The sequence below is a fragment of the Rattus norvegicus genome, chromosome 3 (assembly GCF_036323735.1).
Source record: "Rattus norvegicus strain BN/NHsdMcwi chromosome 3, GRCr8, whole genome shotgun sequence".
Lineage (NCBI taxonomy): Eukaryota > Metazoa > Chordata > Mammalia > Rodentia > Muridae > Rattus > Rattus norvegicus.
In genome coordinates, this window is record NC_086021.1 from 166,941,476 (window position 1) to 166,960,361 (window position 18,886).

General features: G+C 50.3%; 1 protein-coding gene across 2 annotated transcripts in view; it reads left to right on the plus strand.

Annotated features, from left to right (window-relative positions):
• The window catches only part of Ctnnbl1 (catenin, beta like 1), a 161,034-nt gene that overhangs the window by 133,577 nt on the left and 8,571 nt on the right, over positions 1 to 18,886 (plus strand). For both annotated transcript variants that reach the window (NM_001024870.1, XM_039104624.2), the window contains 2 exons: positions 5,618 to 5,715; positions 7,634 to 7,714. In NM_001024870.1, coding sequence (NP_001020041.1) covers positions 5,618 to 5,715; positions 7,634 to 7,714 — 179 coding nt within the window. The remainder of the gene's footprint in view (positions 1 to 5,617; positions 5,716 to 7,633; positions 7,715 to 18,886) is intronic.

The following is an 18,886-nucleotide window of genomic DNA, read 5'->3' on the forward strand; positions in this document are numbered from 1 at the left end:
CTTTGAATAAGAATTTCCGAAAGACAGATGGCAAACTAAGGAAAACATTCATAAGATATACGAAGAAGGTAGTTTCCTTAATTTGCAAAGATCCCTTACAAATCAAAATTAAGAAAGCTATAAGTTGGCAGGGGAAGCAAAACAAACATGATCTTATGAGTCTGTCATGTGTTACTGTGGCTGTGCTAAAGGAAGCCTTGGTAGCTGATGAAGTGCGACCTGAGTGTGCCTAGGAGTGTTTCTGAGACAGATTAGCATTTGGATCAGGTGCCTGAGTACCAGTGTGGGTGGGTATCACCCAATCTATTGAGAACTCCAAATAATAGTGGGGGGGGGGGGACTCCAAATAATAGTGAGGAGGAGGAGGGGCCAGACAGCCATCTTTTCCTGCTCTCAGACAGGGCTCTCAGCCTTCCGAAGACTGGGCCTTAGTATATCTGGCCAGAAATCTAAGGCCTTTGGGCTTGCCCCTCTTGCTTTCCTAGGTCTTCAGCTTCAGGTGCCAAGGATAAGATTTCTGAGTCACCGGGGTTGGGGATTTAGCTCAGTGGTAGAGCGCTTGCCTAGCAAGCGCAAGGCCCTGGGTTCGGTCCCCAGCTCCGGGAAAAAAAAAAAAAAGATTTCTGAGTCACCCAGGCCGAACTCCCATCAGGTATTGCAGGGTATCCTGCCATTTCCTGGTTCATACACATTGGAAAAGAATGTTGAACACTGAGAATCAAGGGCAGGGTGTGTGTGTGTGTGTGTGTGTGTGTGTGTGTGTGTGTGTGTGTGTGTGTCTGTGTGTGTGTGTCTGTGTGTCTGTGTCTATGTGTGTGTGTGTGTCTGTCTGTGTGTGTGTGTCTGTGTGTGTGTGTGTCTGTGTGTGTGTGTCTGTGTGTGTGTCTGTGTGTGTGTGTCTGTGTGTGTGTCTGTGTCTGTGTGTGTGTGTGTCTGTGTGTGTGTGTCTGTGTGTGTGTGTCTGTGTGTGTGTGTCTGTGTGTGTCTGTGTGTCTGTGTGTGTGTGTGTCTGTGTCTGTCTGGGGGACATCCTTAACAGTATGTATTTGTGTGTGTAAACACATGGTGTGTTGGAGGTGAGCTCGTGAGATACAGCATTTTAGTCACATATTTTATTATTAAGAATATATTATAAGGAAAAAACATGCAGAAGTATGCCAACAGCATGTGAATACCATTGTCCTTAATAACGAAAAAAGAAAAAAGAAAAAGGAAAAAGAAAAATCTCAAACTAGAAGCTACCAAAAATACCCAGAAATGGCTCACTAGTGAAATTCAGTGGCATTCTGGAGAGCTGTTTAAAAAAGAAAGCCTGCGCTGGTGAGGTCAGTTATATTTGGGAACATATATGTGTATAATATCAATTCTCTGTTGAGAATGTACACAAGGTACTTTGCGTTTTTTTTTTTTTTTTTCTCCCCTTGGGAGAGCAAGTGGGGTTCCTAGGGCTGGTCTGCAGGAGGAATGTAGCCACGGAGATGGTATTAAACCTTGATGTGAGCTCATCTCTGCCACCGGCTCTAAATGCACTGGTGGTGGTGGTGTGGGGGGCGGGGGTGTCTTACCTACGTGTGCTTTATACTCCATCCAGTGGCCTTTGGTTCCTCTCTCTCCATGGTTACCAGGGTTAGGCTTTTTGATTTTGCTTTCCAGTGGGAAGCATTAGGCAGATGTCCTCTGCTCCCAAGTGTCCCATGCCTACCAAGTTGCTGTCACCCACCTGGCACACTGCACAGTGGTTGTCAATCTATACTCTCGACCCTTAAGGATCTCCTTCAGCTTAAGGGGCCCTGTTGTCTGGAGCCCGGAGCACTCACTTCTTGCACACGCAGATCTAAGTAACACATCTGCCGTTTGAGTTGGGGTCATACAGACTTCTGGCACCAACTAGTGTGGAGGTGAGCCACTCTGCTCATGGGTTTTCCCATCCGTGCAGAGTGGGTTGTCTCAGACACTTCATGAGAACTGTCTGATGTTCCTCTCTTCCTTCTGCGGCTGTCTGATGCCTTATATGTAGATATACATGGAGGTTGTTCCCAGCTGCTGGGCTAAGTAATTTCAAAGTTTCAGGCCTGAGTGTATGAGATTCACTGCATTCCTTACGGCCCATCTCACACCTGTTCACCAGCCGAAGGGAGCAGAGTCCCTGCTCAGTCAGCCGTGAATAGCAGAACTGTGGGTGTCCCACACTCTACCTTCTGGTCTTTTCTTCTTGGCTCATTCCAAGCTCGGCCTTGCTTCCCTGCCCCCCCCCACCCCTCGCTGTGCCTTCAAAAATGACCCTGCTTTGCTGCTAGGGAGAGCCTTTTACAGCCTGGTTCTTCCTGTTCAGCATGCGAGGCAGCCTGCCTCTGAATCTGGGCTGGGTGCTCTACCCAGAGTACGAAGGCATTAAAAAGAGATCCAGAACTCGGAAGTGGTCTGTTGGGGGCCACCACAGCTCTGGCTGTTCATACAGAGAGCTTGCTTCCTTTCCATTCATTTGCCAAGGTTTCCCAAAACACCTGCTGTATATGCCAGACTGGATGGGAGCTGGGGGTAAGCAGTGACCAAAGCAGATCGGAGTCCTTGTCCTCATGCATTGTCTATTCTAATTGAAGGGAGGTGGTGAGCCAAATCAGTAAACATGCAGCGTGTGATGGAGAGAGAAGGGACACTCAGTGACTCCAGGACTGCCCGTGTTAGAGCTTTGCGTTTTCAAAGAGTGTGGACAGAGGGAGTCTAGTGGGAAAGGTTGAGGCCCCTGAATCTTAGAATAAGCACGGGGTACCTAGTGGGGAACATTTCTGGCAGAGGCCTCGAGGTAGGAGCACCTGTGTCAGAAGCAGCGGTCAGGCCGAAGAAGCACTGTGGTCTTCCGTGAAGACTGCCCGTGGGCAAGGACAAAAGCAAAGGCACCTGGTAGCAGGCTGTGCGTGTTGTGGGCTGGGGTGAAGGTGTCGGACTAGAGGGGGTGTGTGGCAGTCGTGATGGTATAGAGCTGGGGTCACATCTGAAGGGAGAACTTGCAAGGTGACTCCATGAAGGATCTGCTGAGGGGCTTGAGAAACTTGAGAGCCTGGTTACTGTGTGGTAAATGGAGCAGGCTGGGGAGGGAGGGCAAGGCCTTGCTGTAGGCTCTTTAAGGTGAGCATACCTGTCAGGCAGCGGTGGGGAACGCTGTAGACTGTGTGACTTAAATGGACATTCAAAGGGCAGGTCTGGCTATGGGTCCAAGTTTGTGAGTCTTAGCATGTAAATGGTTTCCGAAGACACGGGAGGAGCACAGCTCTGCAGGTGTCTGAGAACAAAGGAGTTGTTGGAGACTTAAGTGTTTGGTTTCAGACCCTGAGACCAGGGACTGAGGTGCATATTTTACATATCAAAACAGATCTGGCCTCCAGGTTCTCCCAGCATCCCTCAGTCTATACCTGGCATACCCTTCCCCCAGCCATAGGGCTGGGCTGCCCTTCTCCCAAAGGCTCTTCTCCATATAATCCAGACACTTTGATCTCTCTCCCTCTTCTTCTCCTTTCTCTACATGCACATTCCTTTTTCTCTTTCTCTCTCCCTCCCCTAACCTGCCTTTCTTCACAGTGACTTCCCTGGCTTTGGTCCTTGGGACTACTAAACTCGCAGTTCCTCAATAAACCTGCCTTTAATATTATCTAATCTGGTTTGAATTGGCTCATTTCCCTGGCAGCGGAGAAATAACCTATCAGATGATGCTGAAACCCAGGAAAAGTTGAGTCCCCAGCCCAGTGGCCCTGGTCCTGGTCCCATGGGGACTACTTCTGTCCCTCTGTCCTACTCTAGTGGACACATCATTTCTTCAGACTCCATGAAGACCCATCCCTAGCTACTGTCTATCCTGGTCTAGGACCTTCTCTCTGGGCTCTCTCTGCTGAATTGAGGCCATGCTAGGTTAGTTCCATTCCAAACAAAGGCCAGCTCTTTGTTTTGGGGGGGAACTTTTGATACAGAGACCTCTTGCTTGAGGTTACCGCTGACACAGATTCAGCAAGGACAGGATGCCACAGGCACCTATGGGATGCTTCCCAGTGGGTCTTTGATGTTCACCGTCACAGAACTCAGGATTCTGAGTAGCATCTGCAAGTGAAAGTGCTCCTGGGTTGCCAGATAGCTGTCGTCCATGCTGAGCAATTTTTTCCCATTTAGTTTTATTTAATTATTAAATTATCTTATTTGTATGGGTGTTTTGTCTCCATGTATGTCTGTGTACCATGTATGCGTTTGGTGCTTACAGAAGAGGCAGTACCCTTAACCGCTGACCTGTTTCTTCAACCCCCCCCCCCAATCGTATGTCTACATGCATATATGCCAAGTATGTGCGGGTGCCTAGTGAGACCACAAGAAGGTGTTAATGCCATGGAGCTGGAGTTACAGGTGGTTGTGAGACACCCGTGTGACTGGGAACTGAACCTTGGTCTTTTGAAAGAACAGTGAGCACTCTTAACCTCTGAGCCATCTCTCCAGCACCAGCAATTTATTTCAAAATAAATTTGGTCATTGCCTTATAAGTAGGTGTCTGTGACCTCCTTTTCAAGGTCATTATTGAAGAATTATTAAATGGGGGGGGGTGCTCACATGTGTGGTCCACAATACACGTATGGAGCTGGTTGGGGAGGTTCACATACATGTGTGGGCCATGTTACAGTTATAGATGGGGGCGGGGGGTGCACACACATGTGCCAGCCGTGGCACAGGGGTAGAACTGGAAGACATCGTGGGTGTCAGTCCTCCCGTTGTACCTTGTCTGAGGCAGGGTCTCTTGTTCGCTGCTGCACGTGCCAGGCAGCCCTCCTGGGAGCTTCTGGGGATCCTCTGTCCCCTCCTCCTGCCTCACTGTAGAAGCCCCAGGGTTACAGACATGCCCTACCATGTGGGGCTTTTATGTGGATTCTGGGGATGTGGACTTGGGTTCTTGTGCTTACACAACCACCCTTTACCCACCGAGCCATCTCTCGCTTGAGAATTTTTTTGTGGTGCTTAAAGAAAAAACTGTCTTCATCACTGAAGCCTGTGCCATATCCTGTGGTTGTCCTCTCTGCAGGGCTGGGATAGCCGTTTCTGAGGGAGCCACTGAGCTGCGGTGGCACAGGAGGGTGACACAGTGTGAAATGCTTGCCTCCCAGCTCCCCTCAGCATCAAGTGGGGGTTAGTGCATCAGTTTGGGCGCCTACCTGCTTCATGCCAGGGCAGTTGCCAGGGAAAGTTACAAGGCAATTTGAGAAGTGACAGACATTTCTTATTTATCGTTCACTCATGTCCTGATGGTATTTGTATTCTGTTCACAGGTCATTTCTGTAAGTGGGGGATTAGTTTGAGGTTCTGTTGTGGACAATACAAGTCAATTAATTCCCGGCAAGATAGAAATTCTCACTTCCCTTTGGTCTCCTTGCTCACTCTGTCCTTGAGGACGTCATCCTTCTGACTGTATCTGTGCGGCTCGCCAAGATCAGTTCGGTTTTCTGATGACACAGTTGACGCTCTTGTCTTATTAATCAATAGTCTCAGTCAGCGATGCCTCCTTTCTCCTCTGATAGAGCAGACTGCCTGAAGAGGGATAATTACTGCTCTGATCTCAGCGTGTTCTCTTCTCTCCTTCCCACCCCAGAGCATGTCTGTTCGATCCTGGCTTCCCTCCTGCGCAACCTGAGAGGGCAGCAGCGGACCCGGCTTCTGAATAAATTTACGGAGAACGACAGTGAGAAGGTGGGTGACTGTGACCGTGCATATGGGGCCAGGAGCAGAGTGTTGTGGAGACAGCCCCTTACCTGAGGGTGCTGGTGCCAAGTGCTTCTGCCCTAGTGTACCTTCTCCCGAATACAGGTCTACTGCCTTGACTCACTCCCAACGGTTCTACAAGCCTCCATGCTTGTGTTCAATGTACTTCCCTTGGAGAAACTCCTGGGTGGCAGCAGTGGACACTTGGGGATAGAGGAGACGTCCAGAGGGTTCAGGTCAGAGTGTGGAGGGTGCACAGCACAGCCTGGTGATTGAGAACACCAGCTTTGGATTCAGAGGTCTGCAGTCGATGCTGGCTTTGCTGCTTTCAAGATACATGGGCTGCAGCCATGGCAGAGTGGATAAAAGCACTTGCTCTGAAAGCTTGGAGACCAGACTTTAGATACCCAGAATCCATGTAAAAGCTGGACCGGTGTGGCTGCCACCTGTAACCCAGCACTCAGAAGCCAAGACAAGAGATCCAGGGCAAGCTGGCTCACTGGTAACCAGACTAGCCAGGGTCCACAAGAAGCTTTGCTTCAATAAGCAAAGCAGAGAACAACCAAGGAAGACACCTGCCATCTGCCTTAGACCGCCACATGCAGGAAAGTGTGTGCCGCTCTGAGCCTCACTTCCCCCAGCTGAAACCTGGAGGCACGCGTGTTCCTCTAGAAGACTCAGTGGTTGGGGAGTCAGGATGGGGTGACTAGATGAGTTTCCAGAACATGCCACCAATACTACCAGAGCTGGGACTTGAACCCTATGTGGTAGGCAGTTCCGTGGGAGTAGAAGGAAGGCTTATCACACGATAGCTGCATTCCTGCTTGTAGCCACAGTAGGGCTGGGGCACAGTCTTCAGAAGGTCTTGTTTTGTTCTGCCTCTTTGAGCCCACCTTCAGCTCTCTGTGCTGCCCAGTAGCAATGAACCACAGCATGGAGCATCTCAGCAGTCGTGACTGTGTTCAGATTCCACACACTGTAGGAAGAGTGAGATCACTCCCCTGTTACCTGAGACAGTTTCTCATGGTTTAAGGAAATCATAGACATAGAAACATGTGGAGGGAAATGTATAAAGTCACCGAGTCACCCTTTGCTGCCAAGGGCTGGGGCTGGAGAGTGATCTGCCTGGGCTGTCAGTGGCTATGTTGTTAGAGCAACATGATATCAGCTCTTGTGCAGAAAAATACTGCCTGCCAGAGGCCGCAGTGGTGCCAGCCTGGCGGATAGGTCAGAAGTCTGGCCGGCGTCACGGCGGCACTTTCTGTCCTTTGAAGGTCTTGGGGAAAATGAACCTTTCCAAACCCACTCAGTGTCCCCAGGCTCTGTTCCAAGATGGCTCTGCTAAGCTGAAAACTGACTCAAGTTATTTCTGAACAGACGTCAAAGTCTTTTCTCGAGTTGCTGAAGGAGTTTTTCTGGCACTCTCTTCCAACTCAAAAGCAACTAAAAAGATTTTACTCGGGCATTTTTTTTTTATTATTATTGAAAAAAAGATCAGCTCTGGGGCAGAATCTGAACATGAAAGGTTTCAGTTGGAAAAAAAGAAATCTAAGTTCTAAGTGAATATCAAGTATGTAACTTCAAGCACCTTCTCTTTGCAAGAAGGGACTCAAATGTTTACTTATTTAGTTGCTAGTAACAACCAGAATTCTCAGGCGTCCCAGAGGGCAGGCAAGAGAGGCCCCAGAGGGGCCAGCCCGCTTTCTTTGTGCCGGTGCACACGTTTAAGCCGATGCATGCTGGGAGAGTGCTGTGTTCTCAGCTGCCCCTCTCTCTGCTCTGAGCATGTCCCTGAGGTCCATCCCCATGTTAGAGGTAGTGGTGTGGGCCGTCCTTTGCAAGCAGTGACTCTGAAGCAGGAAGTGTGCTCTTCCCCCCCTCACCCCTGCCTGTGTCTCTCTTTCAGGTCGACAGACTAATGGAGCTGCATTTTAAATATCTAGGTGCAATGCAGGTGGCTGACAAGAAGATTGAAGGGGAGAAACATGTACGTACCCCTGTCCACTTCTTGACAACTCCTGACACACACTCCATGTGGTCCTTTGGGTGCCTTCTCTCTACATAGGACAGGTAGGGCAAAGGCACCTGCAGCCACAGGCCACCTAATGTCATAAGAGCAGAGCCAAAGGCTGGTGTGGTGTGCATATGTGTGAGTTACTGTTACTGTCTTAACTAAATGCCTGACAAGTTAAGGGGGGAGGAGTTCGTGCCAGCTCACAGTTTGAGGCTGTACAGTCTGTCTGTCCGTAGGCATTGCAGCAAAAGATTGAGGCAGCCTGCAGTCACATTGCACCTGCAGTCACAAAGTGGAAGGAGGCGAATGCTGGGTGGTGCCTCTCTTCCTTTCTTCTCTTTATTCATGGGACGATGCTGGGTGGATCTGCCTTCTGAGAACAGCCTCACACTCATACCCAAGTCTCTAAATCCAGTTAACTGTGAAGATTAACAGTCACAGTGTAACTACCCTTCAACAAGTGGTGAGTTTTTAGAAAGATGGATGTAGGACTAGCCAAGGTCATCCTAGGAGTCTGGGACAAGATCTGATACGAGCATAACTCTGAAACGTGCCTAAGGACAGTGCCAGGATTTGGTACCGTGGTGACCAAGTTGTATTGGTCAGTTGCTAGCTGTCATTGTCCTAAGGAAGTGGGGGAATGTGATTCTAAGGAATGGGATCCCAGCGTAAGAGCAGGAGGAAGCTGGGAAGTCAGTAGATCCAGCTGCCCATATGCAGAAGACGCATGGAATAAAGACTCCATCTCTGTGGCCAGGCCAAGCCCTAGGTTGGCCTACCTTGTACTGTCTTCTGGTGCTGCAGCTTGCTGGCGACCTAGGAAACCCATGAGCCTGGCTGGGTTTCCTTCTTGAGGGGCCATACCTACCCTTCTGTTAGCTGCTTCCCTCCCCTGCATCTCCCTGCCTCTGTATCAGTCTCCAGGCCTAGGCCCTACTCAGCACACATCTTAATTAGAGCAAGTTTTCACATTTGCCCATTGTCCAGTCTGTGTTCTGACCTACGGACTGTGTTCTGACCTACGGACACTCTCCAGTGTGTAGCTCTAATACAGTGTGAGCCCATTCCTGCTTTTTGCAGTCTGCGGCAGCCCCAAGTTTCCTTGTGATCTTGATTTTTCTGGATCTCTCAATTCTCACCTCGAAGAGACCCTGGAAGCTTTGGAGCCTCTCTAGCAGGAGTATTGGGCGCTTACCCCAGCAGTCCGCAAAACTCTGCTCCTCTGGGGTGAGCATAGGCGCCTGAGACTTGTTTCTTTGCCACTTCCACTCTCCCACACGCACAGGTCCACCTTGGCAGAGCAGTAGATCGTAACTGTTGGGACTTGCCTGTGATCTCTAAGCCTGGTCAGTGCTCGGGTGTTTGCTGATTGATTGAATTGATTGATAGGGACTCTCTTCTTCACAGAGGTACAGCTGCAGATACAGCTGCGCTTAGGCACCTAGGCACACTCCTCACCCGCTCCTTCATTCCGTCTGGAACCTGAGGAGCCCAGGGGACTGATAGAGTGCCACATAAATGACAACTAGACACAAATGAAGATTCTCTAGATCAGTGTAGGAGCAGCCATGACACTACCAGAATTCCAGCCCTGCCACGGCCCCTCATAGATCCTGTTGGAGCAGATCTCAAGTAGCAGAAGAAAGCCTGGGAGGCAGATACACCATCTTAAAGTTAGTAGTAGTCATGGCTTGTCACTGTTCCTCGTGTGACTGCTAGGTCCCTTTAACTTAATGTTTCACGTAAGGGCGCAGCCAGGTGCTTTGTTAGAACTGGGTTACACACTCCAAGGAAGACCACTTGAGTGTTGGGAACAATTTACATGTTGCTGTTAGGGTCCTTGGTGTGCGTCCCTGAAGATGATCCGGTATCTGCAGTGAAGAGGGCGTGGAATTGGTTAGTGCTGAGGGAGAGTGACGGCTGCAGCCCCACCCCCAGCCTCTAGCAGGCTACTTGTGCCACCGATTCCGGCCCTGCCATTCACTGACAAACAGCTGTCTCCTCGGTGCCAAGGCCGATTTGCTGGGCTCTGGCAAACATTCCAAGGCCATTAGTGCTCAGCAGCCTTGTGCTACTCCAAGAGCCAAGGCAGGAGGGGCACATTGGTGAGAGGCATTTGCTGCCAGCACTTGGGCTGTCTTGGCAGATGAAGCCACCTCACGGGTGTTGTGTCACAGAGCAACAGAACCTCCCTTTCACCCCTTCCTCCTGTTGTCCTCTCTCTTAAGTCATAAACAGCTGGTCTCCCTCCTCCCAGTACAGACGTTCTACCACCAAGTGGGAACTCTGCAAACATTGCTGATGTAAACACACTGGATGACAGTGACCCTCAGATTAGTAAGAAATGACTGTCTAATATTTCACTAAGCCAGCAAGGATACCCACTCTAAATAACAGAGTCAGATGTTGGCTTTCCAGTGTCTCTAAACCTAACCTTTCCCTGAAAACCTCCATTTCTCTGAGAGCTGTGCATTTCTATGTGCTTTGCACTTGACCAAGATTCAATGGAGAGAATCCAGTCATTTGGCAAATGCTGATCAGACTCCTGTTCTGGGCCAAGTGCTGGACCAGGCACTGGCCAAAGATGGTGCCAATTAGAAACCCAAGTATGGTGTGTGCTGCTGGGGAGGGCCAGGGATCCAGAGGGAGCTCAAGCCACCCTAGCAACTCTGATCCTTCCCCATGCACACCAAGTGGGGATGGGGTTTCTCAGTCTCCTCCCAACCCTGGGAGAGGAAGAGGTAAGCCAGGCCTTTCCCGGCTCTCTGCTCAGGATACATAGCCTCACTGCCCTGACCTCTGTTTTTTCCCCATGGTAGCCGTTTGTGTTTAACTAACACAAACTGGGTAGTAGCGGTATAGCAGAAGGAATGCCACACCTAGCACCCAGGAGACAGGCAGAGAGAGAGCCTTTGTGTCCTTTCCTCTGGGAGGTCCCTGTTGATGCCCAGAGTTTATTCTCTGCTTCCCTACACCTCCAGCCCTGTCCTCCTGCCTCCTGTGAGGTCAGATCTCAGAGAAATCTGTGTCCTCCTCACAGAAATATGCAGTCCCTGGCATAAAGCCTGTCCCGTCATAGCTGGTAGACAGTGTACTTGTTTGCTTCCTCTGTGCCTGTCTTTTTTGTTGTTGGTTGGTTGTGCTTTGTTTGTCTGAAGTGGGTGTGTGTGTGTGTGTGTGTGTGTGTGTGTGTGTGTGTGTGGCCCTGGTTGTCCGGGAACTCACTCTGTAGACCAGACTGGCCTTGAACTCAAAGATCCACCTGCCTCAGTCTCCCCAGTGCTGGGACTGAAGGTGTCCATGGCCACACTGCCCCAGCATGGTCTCTAGATCTTCACCCTGAGCCTGAGGAAAGGACCACTGCTCCTTGAGAGAGTTCATTGTCTGCCCCCTGGGTGTTAAGGATAAAAATACCCCCACATTGTTCCATAACTTTCATTGTTGCCTGTAATGCTTAGTTTACAAAACAGCAAAACCCCCCACAACCCCTCTCGGTGAAAACACATAAGTACGTACAAGTGGATTCTAATGTAGCTGCAACAGCACCATAGTGTTCAGTTGGTGTGGGTCTTGGTTTGTTTTGCTGCAGGCAGTGTTAGGAATGGAAGCCAGGGCCTTGCACATGCCGGGCAGCACTCTCCTGTGGAGCAGCATCTCCAGTCCTGCAGCCGTCTGCGCTGAGGAAACACACGTGTGCTTAGGAGCATGTATGGGACTCCTCCAGCACTAGATTATTTTATGCATTTTCCGTTCATAGTATATCACCACAATGATGTGTAACTGGCACAGAGCGCCGTCCATGCCTTGGGCTGGTTGGTGCCCAGTGTGTTCCCGCTGTACGCAGTGTCCTTGAGCTCCAGAGTGAAGTTGGACATACCCCAGGGGCTCCTGGTTAACAAGATTTGAACTTTTAAAGGCCGTGTAATGCTTCCAACTCTTCAGCAAGCAGCAGCCCTCGTGATCAGTAAATACCCAGGGTGCTTGTCTCAGCAGATTTCACTGGGCTCCCCAAACAGGCTGAAGCCCAGAAAAGACCAGGATCCCTGTGGGTTCAGCGTACAGAAGCTGCCTTCAGAAGCAAGACGTAATTAGATAGGTGCTGGCAGGGATTTCTGAAAGAGGGAGGAGAGCCTTAGAGAGAGGCTTTTCTTTCTTAGTTCCTGGGAAAATTATACTCAGCAGGTTTATTCAATAAAGTGTTCTCACCACATACTTCGCACCGTAATGACTTACAAATTGCATGCTAATTTTGCCACAGTTAAATCATTCCCAGCTTTATCCTGCAAAGAAAAAGATGGACTCTGTAATGAAACAGTATCCACAGGACTTGATATCTTAAGCAGACCGGCTGTTTCTTCAGCCTCCAGAACTCACTTGAAGATATGGGTGACTGGGTGGAAGAGGGGTGTGAAAGGTGGGGTGAACATGTGGGGTGCGTGACCCTGAGCGCCGGGTGGAGATCTGGCTTCCACTGTTCTACTAACTGTGCTGGAAGCTTCCAAAGCTTGCTTTAAAAAAGAGAGCTCATCCTGCTGAGAGTTCCTCTCAGCTCATCTTTAAACCAGTGCCTCACAGACTCAGCCAGTGAGCTTGCCGGTAGAAGGTAGTGGGAGAGGGGAGAGCTTCATGGTGCCTTTTTCCTGTCTCCAACTTCTCTCTTTGGACACCCACCGTTTCAGCCACGGCCCCTTTGGCTCCTGCTTCTCTGACAGTCAGTTCCAATCAGTAACTGGAAGAGAAGTCAGTGGGTCTGAGATCTGGCTCCACTCCTCGTGCTCGCCCCACAGCGTGGCCCTGAGCACTGGTTTTTGCCTTTCTGAACCTGAGTGCTCACTTAGTGAGGCTAATGTCTCACCTCCATGCCACCTCCCAGGCCTGCTGTAGGCTTTGTGAGGGTCAGGGCTGTGCCAGGGCCTCCCGTCCGTAGCATGTACCTGGACGTCTCTTTTAGGCTTTCTGATTCATTCAGTGCAAACCCAAGCCATGGGGTTCCTAGAGTGGAAACACCCTAGGGCCATTCACCAGTGTAACCAATCAGACCCTGGAAGCCATCTGCCGCTTAATGTCACACATCCACCAGACAAGCTTGACCTGCAGTGGCTCCCATCTCCTTCTCACTGCCACAGGCTGCATCGCAGGTGACCATAGTCACTTCCTTAACTTTCACACAGCAGCTACCTACTAGTCTCCTTAACTCGAGGAGTGTGCTCTGTGGATCTTCCTCACCCTTACCCAGAGACCACCCCCAACACACACACACACACACACACACACACACACACACACACACACACACACAGTCAAACCAGTGTTGTTGTGATACCATCAGCTTAGAGGTGAACCAGACCCTGCCACATTCCACACCCATCACTACATGAAGAAGCTACACGTTCCTCCCCTAGACTCATGCTTTCTCAGATCTGCAAGAGCCAGGCATGATGGTGCACATCTATAATCTCAGGATTTGGGAGACAAAGGCAAAAGAATCTCAGATCGGAGGCTAAAACACCTGCAGAATGCTTGTCCATTATGTCTGCACCACCTCTTCTGCACCCTCCTCTGCTGCATATGGCTGCCGCTTGGAAGCCATCAGGGCTTGGGTGTGTAGACAGTCATCAGGGTGTGTGTGTGTCTGTGTGTCTGTGTGTGTGTGTGTGTTGTCTGTCATATCAAGCAGCTGCAGTAGTATTCTCCCTCAGTTCTTAGCAAATCCATCCCTGAGAATGTCCGGAGCTTCTCTTAGGTACCTAAGCACATCTGCACCACAGCCTCAGGATGGCGATGAGAGACTTAGTGGTCACAGGTTCTGGTTCTCCTCCAGCCTGTGGATCACAGTACCTCCCTTGAACTCCCTGCTTCGCTTTGCTCACTGGTGAAAGCATCAGTATAAGAGTGCTAATCTTACACAGTGGGACCTAAGCACGGATATTCCCCGGCTTAAGAAAGGAGGCTATTCTTCAGAATTATTGTCACAAGTGGCTCTGGCCTCCAACCCAGTCCTCACTGGTAGAGTTTGCTTGTACTTTCTCCCCCAATAGAATCATTGTCTGATACTCTCTGCTATGGTGGAAATTCTGCTTCTCAATACTGGTTGGCTTGTTCTCCGCTGGCAAAATGAGCAGTTGGGTATTTGGGGTTTTATTTGTTTATTTGTTTGTTTTTAGGGAAAGAAGGCACCGTGGAACTGTGGAGCCTGGTATAGCCAGGTTAAGCACCAGCTCTGCCCCACTCAACGTAGAAAGTTCCCTTTGTTAGGAAGAGTGAGGCCGTGTGTGGGAACCTGGCACGTGCACATATCTTCCTTATGACCGGGGCCCTGGCCTGAGAGCCCTGAGTTCTTCTGGAGATGCTATCTGTTAGCTATGCACACATCCCAACCCCAGATCCCTAGCCTCAGCTTCCCCAGCTGAGAAGAGTCTGCCAGGATCCGCGCCCTGTTAGAGGCATTTGGAGGAAGGGCTTTGGGGGCGTTTGCATCTTGTCTCCCTTTACCACTTCCAGTTGGGGCTGCATGTGGAGGGTTCACAGCCACCTCTTTATGCTGGTCCCCTTCCCTCAGCTAGAGATAGCTCACTACCTGTCAGGGCAGAGTAGAAATGCCATCCTCAGAGCACTTACTCCAAGGGCTTGTGACCAGAACGAGGCAAGGGGAACTGGTGGCTTGGTTGTGCCTCCAAAGACAGATTAGCATTTAAAGTGGAGATGCAGCTGAGAGAGAGAACACACCAGCCTGCAGGAATAGCACCTTGACGCTTCACATTCCCCTCCATGGCATCTTTGGCGATGAATCTGTTTATTTTAGCAACCCTCCGACAGGCTTATGCTGCTGGGAGCCGCAATCTGTTCCACTTACAGTGCACCATTCACTCAATTACCATCTAAGATTTTATCCCAGCCCTTGTGTACAGAGTGAGCAAAACAAAGCCTCGCAGGGTGTCTTCTCACTCGGTCTCCCAAACTGAATATGGAATCTTCTGGCCTAGCTAAGTCTCTCCTCCTCCACCCACCAGCTTTCACACAGCCCCATGTGTGCCAGCCCAGCATTAAACTCTGCCGTGTAGCCAAGGATTGCCCTCAGTTTCTGGTCCCCTGCCTCCACCTCCCAGGTGATAGGATTACAGGAGTGTGCCACCACGATGAGATGGCTGAGACTCAAACCCAAGGGTGTCACAAGCATGAGGCAGGAGGTGCACACTCTCCAGCTGGGCCACATCCCAGCCCTCCTCTCATTTCTAAGTTTCTTCTTTACTGGGAGAAAGGCAGGCCAAGAATCCCTCTGTTTAATGCTCTTGGTTTACACTAGCTCCCATGTAACTTAAAGACAGTGCCCAGATGCTCATCTACTGATGCTGGAGTGGGTCCATGCTACTAAGACTCTTTTGCGCTATGAAAGGGGACACAGGCTTGGAGCCAGTGTGTGGGCCTCTCTTCCCTGAGCTTCCAGTGTGGAATGTGGATATAGTCATAGCTTTTCTTGGGGTTCAGAGGAAGAAATGTGATTCATCCAGGGCAGCCTGGCACTCAGAAAACTGCCAGGGTTGCTGAAAGTGAACAGACTAATGGAAGGGCCTCACCAGGAAAGTGTGCTGGACTCTCCACTGAAGGTCTGCGGTGGTCACGTGATACGTCTCAGGCCTTCCCTCTGGAGTCTGAAGGTGAAACCTGCTGCCCATGCCCACCAGGGGCCACACAGGACAGAAGGCAGTCACTTTCACTTCCCATGTAGAGGCTTTAAAACCTAACTCCTGTCCTGTTCCGTGTGCAGGCCAATATACGGAGACATTCTCGTCCTGAAACTTGTTAAACGGGGAGGCATGTGCACCCGGACCCTTGGACTGTCTCTTTAACAGTCCCAGCGCAGGAGCACTTGATTTGCATACCCAGGTTGCTTGTGAATTATCTGCCTAGTGCAGGGGCAGGCCCCGGGGCTGTGTGTTTGTTGTAGGGAGATTTAATTTACTTGTGGGAGGATGATCTGAATGGTTAACTGCCATGCCCTGCTCGGATGTTAATGTTGACTCCAGCACCAGGCATTTCTTGAACTGGCTCCCCTGATCACCACCGTCCGTCACCCTAAACCCATCTATCTATACAACCTCAAACAGGCAGAAGTCCTGAGTGGCTAGGAAGGTACCTCAGTGCTGGATGATTTCTTAGCTTAGTGCTTGTGCCACTGTGCTAAAGAAAGACTGGGCTGCAGGTTAGACTATGCAAAGGCCACTCACTGCACTCTGTTCCTTGTCCAGGAAATGTGCCTCACCCATCCCTGGGCTTTTGTTCAGTGTATCTCGGCTGCTTTGTGGGTTTGCTTGTCTGCCCATAGAGCAAAGTCATTGGCATGCCTGAGACCCTGGATCACTGTGGGATCTGTTCACCAGGAAAGGCATTGGATGGAGAAGTTCACAGTGATCATTTTCAGTCCTTAAGCTTCTATATTCCCCAGACACAGGTCCCAGCCAGCTGTACAACTTGTGCTGTGTGACAGTCATTTGGGAGTCTCAGGCACCCTTAGAGTGTCTGTCAGATGTTTACTTTGTGACGCCAAGATGCTGGGTAAACAAATCAAGTTCTTGTCTAGGAATCTGTGTCTTGGAAAATCAAGAAAAGGAGTCAGAAGTTCATTAATCAGCTCTAAGTTACCCATGTCCATCCATAGCAAGACCAAGGGTAGAGGAAGGGGGACTGGAAAGATTCGTGCCCAACCTTACTTGCTTCCTGTCTGAGTGACATAGAAACTTTCTTTTGGTTTCCCCGTAAGCAGTAGGATATGCTTGCGTTCTGCTTCCCCAAACCCTCAGCCCAGAATGGTAACTGCTTCAATGAGGTGCCATCCCAAAATCTGGGCCTCACTGCACAGCACTTCTGTGGCTCTTCTGAACCTGCTAGGGTGGACACCTGGCCTTCAGAAGCCACCCTGGCTCAGCACAGTCGGTGACGGCCATGCCCTTCCTGGAGAGGAGCTGTCGTCTTCTCTCAGCTCTGCACTTGAAGATTCTATGTTCCAATCAGTCCTAAGACTGTGTGTTTGGAGTTGAGCATTGAATGGACTGACGTCAGAGATGCTTCCAGGAAAGAGGAGGAGGGACAGGTGGAGCTTGGCGTTGCTCTCTTGGGTCTGTGCCTTCTACAGAACAGCATGGAGAACCCTGGGGCACAGTGTCCTGTCCAGTTAAAAAGTAACGGTGGTTGGGGCCCTGGGCCCTTGAGAGGAACACCAGCAGCCGGCCCAGCCTCATTGTGGAGCTCTGGGCTGTTTATCATCTCTGTTATTCTGAACTCAGTGCCTGCTGGTTACTGATGTGGAGAACACCGGTGCAGGTCTGCATCCCAGTGCAGCCAGCCTGGCCTTGGGAGGTGGCCCTGCTTGAGCTGGTGTAACAATGGTGTGGGGAGTAAGGAGTGAGTGCCTGCCACCAAAGGCCACCTTCAGGGCTCAGTTACTCCCTTCCATGGGTGGGTGATCCAGGAGTGATCACTATTCCCATGACCTCCTGTGATCCTATCTCATAGTAATCTATCAGAAGTAATGTGAGGTGCTGGTTCCTGGGAGCTCGCAAACAAAGCCACTCCCCTGCTCCCTCCCCCTGTTCTGTCTGTGCGTGGCACACCACTTTGCTCTCCCAAGCCAACCAGGCCGGCCTCTCTTCACCATTATTTCTAGCTGTTTGTTTTATAATAGGTTGTTTTTGTTGGTGTTGGGTTTTGTTTTGTCTTGTTTTTTTTTTTTGTTTTTTGTTTTTTTTTTGAGAAAGGGTCTCATATATAGACCAAGCTGGCCTCATCAGAATCATAGAAATTCACCTGTTCTTGTGTCTAGAATGTCTTATGAGACTCAGTCAGATTCCAGCTCAGAGGCTCAGCCTTTCCCGGCTCCCTCAGGCCTTGTCAGGTCTCTGGGTCCTACAGGATTCATGCAGGACTCATGTCCTGTCTTCGTGCTGCCTTCAGAAATGGTTCACTCCTGTGTGTTAAGCTCCCTACACTATGAGAGCCTCTGCAGTCCCTGCTCTGTGCACGGGAGCTGGCACAGTTAGGTGTGGGCGGGTGAGTACAGGGATTCCAGTCCCTCTGGGAGCCTCCTTCCTTCTCTTTCCTCTTCCCTGTTTACTTTTCTTTCTGTCTTCTTTGCCTTAGGGTAGTATTTCCTGTTCCTAGATCCTTGACATCTACTAAGGCCAGGTCCTGAACCATACTGTTACTCATCTCCTCAGAGAGGTGGATCCGACAAGTGTCCCCTCCTCAGGGAGTCTGTATTCTGTTAACGGGCAATTATGAATAATGAGCAATTTCACCTCTGCGTGCCTTAGTTTCTGATTTGTGCAGTGGGATTAATAATCCCTTCCCTCTCCCCTTTAATTTTGCTCCTAAGGAGATGTGTGTATAATAAGACCTTAAACTCTATGGTGATGTAGAAATGCACAGTACGGGCACCGTATGCTTTTGTGAATGGAAGTTAGGTTGGTTCCTGGGCCTCCCCCTGGAACAGGAAGTTAGGATCTGTGTAAGAAGAGAGTGAGGCTCTTTATAATAAACACTGTGACATCAGCATTGCTCTGTGACTATTGTGTGAGCATTAACGATTACCAGATTACCAAGAAGTTGGCTACTGAGTGAGGCTGGGGATTCCTGGCGGTGATCCCGGCAGAGCCAGCTTGCAGCCCTCTGCCTTGTAGACAGGCCTTTAGGGGTGAGATGAAAAGTAGCCTTGCGTTGCCGTAGGCTGGCCCCCCGGGTAAATAAAGAAGTGCATTATCTGCGACTAAGTGGTCTCTGAAGGGCTCCTGCTGGAGATTGACGGCCATGTGCTAAGCCTTCCAGTTCTAGTGTCCCCAGGGCTCCCTCACTGACAGGAGCCTGTGTTGTCAGAAGGAGCCATGGCCATAAAAATAGCCAGGGATTAGGAAATGGGCCATTGTCATCGCAAGTGTGGGCCCAGCTCCTGCCTCTTAGACTGGTCCACATTGGAGCAGACTGTCCACACTCAGGCCCACAGCAGAGACGCCTTTTTGTCTATTCACCCTGAGCCCCACCCAGCGTCCTAGAGCTCACAGTCCACCCTGATGTCGACTCTCCACATGGATGGTGACAGTCTGTGCCTGAGGTGCACAGGGAGAGGTCATGTCATCTCAGTGGTTGTTTAAAAAC